At 43.3% G+C, this 14052-nt stretch overlaps 1 protein-coding gene across 2 annotated transcripts in view; it reads right to left on the bottom strand.

Annotated features, from left to right (window-relative positions):
• Window positions 1-9420, bottom strand: part of CUNH6orf132 (chromosome unknown C6orf132 homolog) — a 41880-nt gene extending 32460 nt beyond the window's left edge. The window contains exon 1 of one of the 2 annotated variants that reach the window (XM_073667099.1): window positions 9079-9420. In XM_073667099.1, the coding sequence (XP_073523200.1) occupies window positions 9079-9217 (139 nt within the window). In that variant the 5' untranslated portion in view covers window positions 9218-9420. Of the gene's footprint in view, window positions 1-5270; window positions 5416-9078 lie in introns of those variants that run through there. The other variant, XM_073667100.1, reaches the window with a different exon arrangement.
• Between the last annotated feature and the right edge of the window lie 4632 nt (window positions 9421-14052).

Here is a 14052-nt window from a genome sequence, read left to right as displayed (position 1 = left end):
TGCTTGACAACTAGGTCACACTATATAAATCCATGCAAACAGCATGGATTTATATAGTGTGACCGTAAAAATAAAAAAATAAAGCTATACTCACCCCCGATGCCGCCGCGTGTGCTGCAGCGCTGCTTCCTGGCTGCCGGCATATCGCAAGACAGAGCGGTGAAGGGCCTGCGGTCACATGACTGACGTCACCGAAGGTCCTTCAGCGCTGCTGGCAAGCAGAGAGACGTCGGAAAGGTGAATATAAACTTTATTATTTTATTCTTTTTTTACTGGTACAATGGTACCCAGGTCTGGATGAGAGTCTCCTCTCCTCCAGAACTGGGTACCATTCGCACATAGAGACGCATAAAATCCGCTTGTACAAATGTACAGACACGGATTATATGCGTCTCAATGCAAGTCAATGGCGGCGCTTCCGCAAAATTAATGAACATGCTGCGGATTTTTGAACGCAGCATAAACGCTGCGGAAAAATCCGCAGCATGTGCATAGAACATGCGGAATCCCCTTGGGGACCATGGGGTGCGGATTACCTAGCGTTTCACAAGCGTTTACACTGCGGAAATTCCGCAGCATAAACGCTTGAAAAACGCTACGTGGGTACGCAGCCTAATGCAGAAGGGATGTGGATCCATGCAATGTCTCTAGAAAAACACAAAGGTATACATAAAAAGGTTTTAATAGGGTTCTTTAAGGGAATTATTTTGGTCAATTCATGTTGCCCAATCCAGCAGCATCAATTAGATTATGGCTGCACAATTGCAACCAGGTAACTCATCCTCTGTAAGGGCTCGTGCATGTGACCGTATTTACAGTCCTAGTGCGATAACAAAAAACATTGCATCGCACTAGCACCAATGTTATTCTATGGGGATGTACAAATGTCCAATGGTCTGAGAGGGAAGAAAAAAATATATACTGTATATAAAAATCACAGCATGACCAAGCTTGATCCGATATTCGTATAGCCTTTGGCCATGCAAGCCAATGAGTCGGTGGAAATCATCAGACTGCACTTAGATGATATCTCAGTGCAGTCAGATTTCTACAGAATGGAGAAGATTTTTCTCTATCTTCTCATTCGAGAGAATCCGATCACACTCTGATCAGAGTGTGATTTGTATAATCGAAACAATTCTCTCAGAACAGAGAATATGCGCTTATTTGACCCTAGCATAAGGCTGCGGCGTTTCAAAGAAAACAACTTTAAAGGTCGACAAGCCTCTCCCCACGCCGCTGTAGTTGATTGATGGGTCTCTCCTTATGTACACACATGGCAGAGACCTGTCAATCACCTGGAGTGGAGCTAGGACACAGACTATTCACATCTTTCCAAAGTGTCTGCGGCTAAATCTTCAAATGCTTGAGTGATTCAGAGAAAAACACACCCGGCCACAACAGTGCAGCCGCCAGGCTTTCATTCACACAGCTTGTGTTTTGAGCAGCATGAATCAGTGTCCCTTAATAAATGGACATAAATAAAGGATTCTGCTCTAGAAGGTGAACAGGAACACATTAAATAAAAAGGAGAAAAAAAAAAAAAAACCACAATACAGCAAGAAATTGTCACAATGTAAAAGGAAAGAGCCAATCTCGATGCTGTAAAACAAGCCATATTGTATCCTAATGCTCAGATGATACTGTAGAATGTGCAGACACCTGCACATGTAAAAGCCAGCTGAGTCACTAAGATGTCAAGCCACAACATAAACACAAAGGGAATTAAGAGCTAATGAGAGCAAGGAGAAACCAAATCCAATGCAGCACTAGCACATGTCTGCCTTTTAGCTATTACATACAAAAGTACATAGCTTATAAGGTTCAAGAAAAATCCACTTCAGGTAAGTTTCACACAAGCATAAAACAGCCCCCCCCCCCCCCCAAAAAAAAAAAAACCTCACCCCAACTCAAGAAGTCACACAATGTAATCAGGATACTAGATTTCTATTATATGTGGTGAAAATTATAGAATGTACATTTCAGTTACATATGATCTGCAGCCTCTTAGCAATGACAGGCTCGTGAAGTTGTGGGGCCTTATATACTATAAGAGATTAATCAGTTAGGGACAGGCCACACAGTGTAGTTTTGATAATGGAAAAAATTAACAAAATTTTTATTGACTGTGCATTTTCTGACTGCATGACCCTAAAGGGAACCTGTCACCAGAAAGAACACTATTAACCTGCAGATATGGGGTTAATCTGCAGGTTAATCGAGTTATTATGCTGCCCGGCGCCTGCACGCAGCCAAATGCTGCGGGAAGAACATGAACTTTATTCTCTCTGCCAGCATTCGGTTTCAGTCTTGGGCAAGGGGTGGCGCCAGTTCAGTCAGTCATCGCTCTGAGTATACAGAGCGGCAGCTGTAACCGCTCCCCCGGCCCCGACTGACACCTGAGCCCCAATGCAGAGGGAGCGTCAGTCAGGGCCAGGGCCGCAGTGAGTGAACACGGCGCCTCAGTCATCATGACTGACACTGAATGCTGGCAGGGAGTTAAATTAATTTTCTCCCCACAGCATTTAGTTACGTGCAGGCGCTGGGCACAATAACACTATCAACCTGCAGATTAACCACGTTATTTCTGGTGACAGGTTCTCTTTAACAACTGGGTACCTTTGACCCGATGGTCTCTTTCTTATTTTATTGATCACCCTAGTATGCCATTTTTGTCCTTATTAAATCTGCTATACAGTTCCAGAGATATCGGCCTTTTCATTTAGTGCATACATTTTTTTTTTATGGTCTCTACATTTTGCTGCTCTCAGATGGTGGCAAAACGTTGGTGATAAATTTCCTGTAAGGCTGGAGTTAGATTATCGGATGCGATATGCTAATGACACTCTGCTCCTGCTCTGCTTCTAGCAAGAGCCGTGTGTCAGTGCATTGTGCACTGATCATCTCACATGAGAGGAGTGCAGCCCAGCAGCGTAGGAGACAGAGAAATTAATTTCTTTATCTCCTCTGTTGCTCGGGCAATATTCGAGTGCAGACTTATATGGGTGTGTGCGATCTGATTTGCAGATGCAATTGCAGCATGCTGCGATAGTTTTCGTTTGCCGAATCGGCATGAGAAAAATCGCAGATGTTAGATGCACCATAGAGTAACATTGTGGCAAGTGCAGTCCAATTTTTTATCGCATTGCATCGCAAGTGGGAGCAAGCCTTAAGGCTGTGTTCCAAGTTGCATTTGGAGCTTCAATAAGGAAAAAAAAAAAAAAAAACACGCAGCTTGGCTGCAACATGTGAAAGGCAGCCTAAGGCCACGGCCCCACTAGGAGTATTCGGTCAATATTTTTTCTCAGGAGTAGGAGCCAAAACCAGGAGTGGGTGATAAATGCAGAATTGGGGCACTTGTTTCTATTATACCTTTTCTCTGATTGTTCCTCATATTGACCAAATACTGATAGTGGGGCCGTGGCCCAAGCCTATTGGCAGACTGTGAGCACATCCAAATCTATGTCCACCTATGGCAAGCCAATTGCTACAGAATTGTGAAACAAAACCATATGGCAATTGGCTATCATGGTGGGTAGAATTTCAGCTGCACCCTCTGGCCCTATCCTAGGGTATACTAGATGGAATGGAATTATTTTTTTTCATTTGGTCTCCGGTATATAAAATCCAGTCCTTAAAAGGGAACCTGTCAGCTGACACATGTTGCCCGTGGTTCTGGCAGCATGTATCAGACACTGGCTGTATAATCTCAGCCAAGTACGTGTCTCAAAATACTGCAACATTTCAGAGAAAAAAAAAAAACAACACACCACACTTTAAAAGCATCAGGTCTCTTCCTGAATGTGTGTATAGGGAGAGACCTGTCACTCAAGGGGAGTGGGTAGGGGGGCAGCCGCCGGGGATCCGCCTGTCTGACTAGTCTTCTGCTTGGCCACAGGCTCGTTTCAAAGACAAACATACATGGCAAAAATCATGCAGCTAGTGTCTGATACACCATTAGGGCAGCATGTATCAGCTGTCTGCTTCCCTTTAAAAATACAGTCTGCCTTTAGAAATATTTGTGAAAAAAAGTGGATCCTTCTAAACCAGACCTGGGCAAAGTGTTAAACACTCAGTCTGGATAGAGACAGCCGAAGGGCTGAAGACTCTGGCCTATGGACCTCATCATGCTGCCGCCCTCACCCAACCTGCGCCCAGATGTCACTGCCATCTACAGCCAGCTCCTCCTTCCATCATTTAACGTGTGCGGCTGAGGCAGCAGACACGATGAGGTCACTACATCGCATCTGCTTTCGGTGAACATAGCAAAGACCAGAGCAAGGCGAGTACGGTATGTTGTTTATATTTATATATAGTGTTTATAGGAGGGCTATGTAGGGGCTCATATAGTACATAGTGGGGTGTTAGCATGCTTAATTCTGCTCAATAATATAATTATTTCATATTAAATTATAATTAATATATTAAACATAATTCATTTAAGCCCATTGGTTCGGCACTCCACAACAGAGAAAAATTAATTGCCCACCCTGGTTCTAAAGAGATCACTGAATTTGAGTGTGCATTGTAAAAGGATGACATCATTGCAACAAGTCAGTTTGTGAAATTTCTTCCCACCGAAATATTCCACAATCATTAGTGGCATTATGGAAAAATGTAAGCTGGGGTTGACCGTCTGAGTGTCCAGGATGCTTGAGTCACAGTTCAGACAAGCAGTTTTGTGGTGCCACTAGCCTTAACTATGCGCTTCTGATGTTACATGAAGCGGAACAGCAGGGCATGAGAGAGGTGGCCAGGTTCAGATCACACTCCAGCGATCCCGGCTAGCTCGGGACAGTGCTTACAAACTCAAAAGAAAATAACTTGTACACAGTGCGAAAATCCCACAGTACTGCTGGATTTTAGTAAGAAGGCTGGGTTTCAACAGGGCTCCATGATGGCAGGCAAGATGGGGGTGGGGTCTTTCGCTGACAGCAGCAAAAATGGTCCATCGGCATTCCAGGATTACATCGCAGGGTGGCCGTTTGATGCATAGAATAATGCACACCCCATACCAATGTACTGTTAATGCTGCTTTCAGAGAATGGACAGCGGCATTTTATAGGTTAACAGCTCAGCTCCACTGTCGGCTGTTAAAGGCAGATGCTGGCTGCGATATGCAGCCATTATCTGCCAGGTATAGGAACAAGCTCAGTCTGTGAGCCCGCTTCATACACCTGCTCCCAACCTGAAGTGAATACATGTATGGCAAATTTCAGGAAGCTGTTAAAGGGGACCAGACACTGGATCCAAAAACTGAAGTTAAGTACCTTGTAAACATCTTTGAGCTCCACTGATTCTGCTGATCTTCTCCATTTTGCACTGCATCAATTCACTCCATAATCAAAAAATTTAATATCTCTGCAATGAAGTATGTGAAATCTCTGCTTGCAAACCAACTGCACATTTCTTCACATTCTTCTCTGGAGGCATGTGCTTCCACCCTCACTACCACACACTGTTGAGCTGTGATTGATATCATTTGGGAGGGAGGGGTGAAAGCGCACAACTCAGAGAAGAATGAAGAAACGCGCAGTTGGTCTGCAAGCAGAAATTTCACACACTTCGCTCCAAAGCCAACAAATAAATATGACTGACTATCTCTGCAATGGAGTGATGCAGCGCAAAAAACAGATAAGAGACGCAGAGTCAGGGATTTTTTTTGTAGCAAGTGGCAGGTCCCATTTATATTGGAAGTTGGCTGGCCTGGTATCCAGCTGATCATGGTAGCTCAGGATTCACTTGAGGCAGGCAATACACCATAGATTGGGGTCATGAATGACAGCCATCACGTGTGTATGGACAGCTTAACGATAGATGGAGAAGTCAATTCTGGTCAGACTGTCCTCTGCTATGTAGGAGTGCACCAGGCGCCCAGGAGATCTGTTCTGGCGGGGTGCTGAGAGGGAGACCACCTTCTACAATATTCCCATGCCCCGTATAGTAGGAAGAGCCCTGTTCTAAGCATAGAAATTATGAGAATCATTACCGGTGTGTAATGTTTACTTGACATTGATTTTCTGTCTTGGCTAATGGTCTGTTTTTTGAGCCCTGCTCTGTTAGGAAACAGTAAAATACACAATGCAAGCAAGCTATACAGTGCCTATAGGGAGCCTCCGTAATCGGAAGCAAGTTGTGCCACATTGCAGGATCTGGCTATTGATCACTCTCTTCACTGTAGCTCTGCTTCTTCTGATTAGCTACAGTACATAAACATAAGCCCTGCAGGAATCCGTACATGAGATAGGAGGAGATTTCTATAACGGCAGGGACAAAATAGTCATTAACTACAAACGACACAAGTGAGAAGGCAACATCTGAGCTTTATCATGTCAGTTTACACGTGACTATAGCATAGATGGTAAATAAGTGGTTATATAAACAAGTCCCAAGATCATAGTGGAGGTAAATGATTAAACCATTTTTTTAAATGTTTGTGAACAATACACATCCTACCTCACCTAACCGCATATTCATAGGGCCCAGGATTAACAAAATCTACAAACTTTTGGATTGTTTAAGCATGTTCCCACGTCACGAGATTAAGCACATGCGTCACAGAAGATGGCATGTAGTTTACTTAAAACTATACAAATATGAAGGGCTATCATGAAAAAGTTAGGCGGCATTCCTATAGCTATATGGTTAAATTTATTTAATTGAAGCTTCATACCAGGTTTGTAGATTTTCTTTGATATTTACTTAGGCTGATTGTTACATTATTGCTGACCACATAACACAAGAGCAAACAGAACTGTGTTAAGACCGTTCCTCCAGTAATGATGCCATATACGATCGTCATCATTAGTCAGACATTAGTGTGCAAATCCAAGAGGTCAGTCATTTCAAACATTCCACATATTCTGGCTGATGTCATGGGATAAAGGTATGTTTAAATACCGTACTCACCTCATTTGTCCACATTATATTCAAATGAATGCGGTTTACTCACTGCAAGTAATTTTATCTCACAAAAGCCCATAACTAGGCGACATGATCTGCAGTGCACTGACATGTGGCAGGAGTCATCATTCAACTGCCTTCCAGAACAATGTTTTGACATTTCTAGTGGCTTTAGCGGTATGTAGCATTGTACTGTAACAAACATGTCAAAAAAGTAACAGAAGTCAAATAAAAGGGGATTTACAGAACATCTGTTGATGGCATGTGTGTCCCATGTCTGAATCACAATTGAATAGACTGCGATGCTTGTTGGCTCCTTAATCCAGCTGATCTGGGATTTGGATGCCACAACGATCACTCATTGATCGCCCATTTTAAAGGACTATTCCAGTTTATATAAATGTCAACACGTCCACTAGCCAGGCAGTTTTTAGAATGTCGTGGGTAAAACTGTTGTGACCCCCATCAATTGAAAGACTTATGGGGATGCTGTGCCATTTCTCTCAATGTATGGCACTGAAAAACTAGAATATTCAGGCTAGGTTCACACCACCGGATTCTCTCTGCTCCAAGAGAATCGGGGGAATGAGTGTGATCAAGATTGGGGCGGGGATATTCTCCAGCTTCTCCATTTTGTCAGTCCGTGAAAATCGTGCCGCACTCTAATGTCATCTGATTTTTGTGAGACCGAAGATACAGTTGTCTGCACAAGCCCTTATGATGGGCTTAACGAGTGCTCACTGTTAGGATCAATCCGAGGAGAATGAAGGGGCCAGCACTCATTGCAGTCAAATGTTTTGGCAATTAGGCCCACACCAGTGGTCAGGTGACAATTTTTCTAAACTGGAATACCCCTTCAAGGAAAGGTGATCAACTGATATTTTTAGACTTCACCCCTAGTATTTTCAATTGCATATATTCATGTATTACATAGCCATCAAAGAAAAAAATATTATATTAACCTGGCAGGTAGGTAAAGTGCCTAAACATATGCAACAAGTATTCTAGTTGCACTATTTTTGTTGACTGTGCAGCAGGATCCATGAAAATCTATTCATCTACTTTATTAACCCATTAATAGGGAACATCCATATTAAAAATGTACACCTTGATGTAGTTAGATGGCTTTTGAGCTCTTTGATCAAAAAACGCTAACCAAGTACCTTGTGTTTTTAATGTTTACAGCAATAGTGGAGTTCATGCATTCATTAGTCGCAGTGTGCCGACGCACCGTGTATGTATGAATGTACAGGTCATCACTTCCGGAAAAAAAAGGTTGGTTGGTGTTTTAAAAAAAAAAAAAAAAAACTTTTTAGCATTCTAAAGTCTTGCGCAACCCCTTTAAAAGGTTAAACATTAAGATGAGTGCCCCACACGAGTAACATTTCTCCCAGACCCTGCTCCTGCAATCTCAAGCCACAAAATCTCATGCAAAGAAACGTCAACATCTGTGAAAACAAATTGATTCATTGGAATACAGGATGCTGTACGCCACTGGTAAAAAGGTAAAATATAGAAATTCATATGACACAAGTATGTTCTGTACAGCAATGCTGCGAGCCCAGGCTTTCCTTCACCTGGGGCCAAGGTTCACCGTCCTCACCCTGTATCTAAATACAGAACATGTTGGCACCCCCAGGCACCCTCCCCCCCTTACACACACACACACACACACACACACACACACACACCTGCCGCCATGTAATAAAGATGACATTCTCCATTATATAGTTATGATACACATTCATGTTAATAATTACAGAACATATTGATGTATATGGGCAATACACCGCAGACATCAAACTACAGGTGACCGTTGAGGTACGTCGCCTTTTCTGAACAACTGGAAATCATTGTAAAGTCTTCACCAATCTCTTTTAAAAAATAAAAAATAAAAAAAAAAAAAAAAACACTTCTTTCCATGACTGACAAGAAAGGGTTAAACAAGTATTGTCAGTTTACCCCAGAGAACCAGGTTGTGCCATTCGTTAGGGTGGTCTGTGGCTCTCCAGCTGTTGTGAAACCACAACTCCCAGCATTGTCGCACATGCTGGGAGTTGTAGTTCTACGACAAGCTGTTGTAATCCCCAGCTAACGCACAGATTTGTGAAGATTATCTGCATTCAGCCGGGACTAAGGCGAGAGGAAACCATGCCAGCAGCACCTGCTACTCACCATTGTAGTCCACAGACGCCTTCTTGGCCCCCTGGGGCAGCATCCATGGTGGGTTATCTGCGTATAGAGAGTTGGTATTTGTGTTCTTCTTCCCAAATATCTTATTGAGAGTTCCCTGCATGGAGCTATTCTTCTTCATTGTGTAGAATACGTCCTCACAGCCGAAGAATAGGAATCTTCTTAGTCTCTAGCAGGGCATGTCTTCCCAGACAGCTCAGAGTCAGTCCCTGTGTGTCGCAGGCAGGAGGAAATGAAGCAGAGAGCCACCTTTCCAGCAGGTAAATAGCTCCTTCCTGTTGGTTGAGTCCATGATTTGCCTGCACCTGACCCCACCCTCCTCACAAACTGCACTAGTCACATTCCTGCTCTCACCTGGCACCACCTTCTAATGGGAGCTCAGCCCAGATGTAACCTCTCTGCTGCCAGAAGGTGAAACCTTCACCCACAGCTCACTGGCTGATGGCAGGAGTCTTACAGGGGCAGCACTATTACGCTCCTGGTTTTTGCTTACAAATACTGAGGTAAAAAATTCACCAAATACTCAACATGTGTACATGGCCTAAAAGGTCCGGTGAGTCTCTCCACCTATCTTTGTGGCACAAGCAATTCTACATTTTGACAAACGGGGGTTACTAGGACCCCGTCCCCACCCAGCACCATCCACTTGTCAGACTGACAAAAGTCACAAAATCAGCCCGACCTCGCATTGCAAAAAAATTTTTTTCAACTTCTCAAACCTTTTTTACACCAGAATTCTTTGATGAATTCGAGCATAAGCTTATGTGCACGCGTAGCATTTTGATGCGTCTTCGCAGCGGTTTTCCCGTGCAAAAACGCATCAAAGACTGCCAGCTATTGCAATGGTAATCCTGATGTTCTGTGCACATGATGCGGAAATTTCTGCTCAGGATTATCATATCACAGCATGTCCATTGTTTGGGCGTTTCCACCGCAAATTCGCACCCATATTTATACCTGCAGATTTGCTGCGTTTCAATTAAAGCCAATAGGCGAAAATGCGGTGCGGGTGGTACCCGGGTCAGGAGAGGAGGACTACTACTCCTCTCATCCGACCGCTGCTCCCACGCGGCTGGGAGGAGCTGTAGTCTCCTCAGTCAAGCTGGCGTGCCTGCGGAGGTAAGAAAAAGTAAAAATGTAAAAAAAAAACATTATTCTCACCTGTCCGGTGCCCCCCAGTACACTGCAGGGAGCAAGCTGATCGCTCACGTGACTTCACCATGGGAACATTCTGAAGAATGTTCCCATGGTGAGCTCACCAGGGCTGATCAGCTGATCTTCAGCTGATGAACCCCAGTGACCTCACTCCAGGAGCATGTACACTGACAGGAGTGATTTTACACTCCTGTCAGTACACATTGCTGTCTTCTACAGCAGTGACATCAGTGATTGCTGATGTCACTGCTGTAGAAGGGATCCAGATCGCCGAGGGACAATCATTGGCGGTAATCATGGACTGCGTCATGACGGCAGACAGGTGAGGGATATGGTTGTTTGTTTTTTTACTTTTTTTTCAGAAAATCGAGGGCTTTGCGGACAGAGTACAATAAAAAAAAAATTTTTAAAACCATGTGTTTTTTATTTCATTAAAATACTTTATTCTGGCCATGTCTTTTATTGAAAAGGCAGTGATAACTTTACTATGCAGTTAGTAATGGGGGCGTCTTATAGACACCCTCCATTACTAACCTGGGCTTCATGTCAGCCGCCAATACAAGGCTGACGTGAACCCCAACCCCATTACCCCACTCGCCACCACTACAGGTGGGAAGAGCAGAGGCTAAGCGACAGATTTGGCGCATCTTATGGATGCGCCATTTCTGGGACTGTTGAGGGGCTAGTACTCATGGCCCCTTCCCTGGCTATTAATATCATTCCTCATCTGTCTTTTTAGCCTTTTCTGGTTAGATTTTGTAGGGGGACCCACACGTCAATTTTTTTCTGAGTCCCCCTCTAATCTAGCCAGTAAAGGCTAAACAAACAGCTGTGGGCTGATATTAATAGCCAGGGAACATTTTTGGCTAATGGCCCCTTCCCTGGCTACTAATATCAGCCCCCAGTGGTCGGTTTTCCCTCTGCTGGTTATAAAAATGACAAGGGGGGCCCTCAGCCCACGCCATTTTTTTTTTCAATTTTAGGCTCTGTGCCCACGATCCGGTGTAGCAACGCTTTGGACGCATATTTTTTGCTGCGTCCAAAACATTGCACTCTATTGAACACAGGTAAATCCACATGTGTTCACTGAACCATGCGTATTTACCGCATTCAGTACATTCTGGTGGTCAAATTTATATTGCGAAGACTAGCAACTCCGCAAGAAAATTTGACATGCTGTGGTCCTGAAAGCCGCGCCGCATGTCAGTGTCCACGGGTGATCCGCAGCCTTAGATGCACGCATAGTGGACATGGGATTTCTAGAGATCCCATCCACGATGCTGTATCATCTGAACGCTGCCGGTTTGACGCTGTATAAAAATGAAGCGTCAAACATGCAGCGGCTCCTGATCATGGCGACGTACCCAAATTCACCCGCAGCATGTCAATTTATGTACCGGACACGCTAGCCTCTGCTGCAGATTTTGACTGATTGAAGTGTCATTATATGTGGTGGATTCACATGTACTTCCGACAAAAGTGCGGCATTAGAACACCGCGTTTTGGACACATCAAAAATACGCTGCGTCCAAAGCGCTGCTGAGTGCTGATAGGGTGGATGTAGGGGCTAATGAAACAGCTGGGGACCATGTTTGCAAATGGCACCTTCCTAGGCTAAAAATAGCAGCTCACAGCTGCCGCATAAATTACATGAATAGAAATGCTAATGAGATTGGGCGAATGGGATTAGCTGACACCTAGCTCTTTTGTTTGCTGATGACAAGGTGTCAATCAGATCCTTTCATCACCAAGCCTAATTAAAGTAAAGTAAAGAGTTAAATAAACACAAACACAGAGTAAACACTTTATTTGAAATACAACAGACACATTCTTAAGTTAACCAATATACTCACCCCAGTTCTGACGGTAATCCAAGGGTTAAAGCAATATCTCACTTTCCTTTTCAAATAACTTTATTTAGCTCCAAAAAGCACTCATTGATGTAGAAAAATGCTTAAAAAAACACATCAAAAACCGCATAAAAAACACGGCAAAACCGCACGTTTTTTCCACAGCATTTTTCCTGCCAAGGAGATGCAGAAACGCTCAGGAAATTTCTGCTTCAAATCCTGAACGTGCGCACATGGCCTAAATCTTTTTTGCTGAGTTTTTGGAGTAGAAGCTCCAAATCTTTTTAGAAGGATTTGGAGAATTTCCGCACAGTTTCTGCTCCAAAAACTTCTCAAAAAAACTACCTTGTGCACTTATCCTAAGGCCACAGCCCACTATCAGTATTTGGTCAGTATTTTTTCTCAGGAGTGGGAGCCAAAACCAGGTGAGGAACAATCAGAGAAAAGGTATAATAGAAATAAGTCACCAATTCTGCATTTATCACCCACTCCTGGTTTTGGCTTCCACTCCTGAGAAAAAATACTGACCAAATACTGATTGTGGGGCCTATGGCTCTTTCAAGCAGTCCCTGAAAGCGGACAGCACGTAGCTGGCATAAATGACCCAGAGATTTGCATTAGAACAAATTTGGACATGTTCCCATGTTTTGATGCAGACCCACAAAAATAAGCGCCTTTGTGAACAGCCCTATCGATTATAATAGGTACAAGTTCTAAACATGATAGAACTTGTACGTGAACGACTGACATCTGAATGAGCCCAAAGACTACATTCACTAGTTGCCACCGCTGTGCTTTTTTTTTTTTGCAAAGACTGGACTAGCCCGCTTCACACTGCCACGATTTCCAATGGCTGCAATGTGTGAACGCAACCCTAAAGGACAATTTAACTTAATATATTTTCAGACAATTTTATAAATCATTTTAGGTGGAAACAATCTTTTAATGGCTTTATTGCAAGTTAGTCTATGTTTTCTGTATTAAAACCCCAAAATGTCACTTGTATGGATCTGGAGAGCTCCAAACTGAACAAAAGCTTTTTTTTTAGAATTACTATGGAAGGTTCATACACACATAGGGCCGATTCATCAGAATTGGGGTTGCTCACACTGATATTGATGAGATAATATGCTGGAATCAGACAGCATATTCCTCTTCAAGAATCAGGAGCGTTGGGCAAGTGGCATACATACAGGTGCTTCTCAGAAAATTAGAATATCATCAAAAAGTTAATTTATTTCAGTTCTTCAATACAAAAAGTGAAACTCCTATATTATATAGAGTCATTACAAACAGAGTGATATATTTCAAGTGTTAATTTCTGTTAACGTTGATGATTATGGATTACAGCCAATGAAAACACAAAAGTCATTATCTCAGTAAATTAGAATACTTTATAACACAAAAATTATTTTAAAATCCAAAATGTTGGCCTGCTGATATGTATATTCAGTAAATGCACTCAATACTTGGTTGGCGTTCCTTTTGCATCAATGCGTTGTGGCATGGAGGCGATCAGCCTGTGGCACTGCTGAGGTGTTATGGAAGCCAAGGTTGCTTTGATAGCAGCCTTCAGCGCGTCTGCATTGTTCTGTCTGGTGTCTCATCTTCCTCTTGACAATACCCCACAGATCCTCTATGGGGTTAAGGTCAGGCGAGTTTGCTGGCCAATCAAGCACAGTGAAACTGGTGTTTTTAAACCAGCTTTTGGTACTTTTGGCAGTGTGGACAGGTGCAAGTCCTGCAGGAGAATGACATTTCCATCTCCAAAAAGCTTGTCGGCAGAGGGAAGCATGAAGTGCTCTAAAATTTCCTGGTAGACGGCTGCGCTGACTTTAGTCTTGATAAAACACAGTGGACCTACACCAGCAGATGACATGGCTCCCCAAACCATCACTGATTGTTGAAACTTCACACTAGACCTCAAGCAGCTTGGATTGTGTGCCTCTCC

This window comes from Phyllobates terribilis, unplaced genomic scaffold (assembly GCF_046119375.1).
Source record: "Phyllobates terribilis strain yellow unplaced genomic scaffold, ASM4611937v1 Scaffold_2__4_contigs__length_985480577, whole genome shotgun sequence".
Lineage (NCBI taxonomy): Eukaryota > Metazoa > Chordata > Amphibia > Anura > Dendrobatidae > Phyllobates > Phyllobates terribilis.
This window is presented reverse-complemented; position numbering and strand designations above follow the sequence as displayed.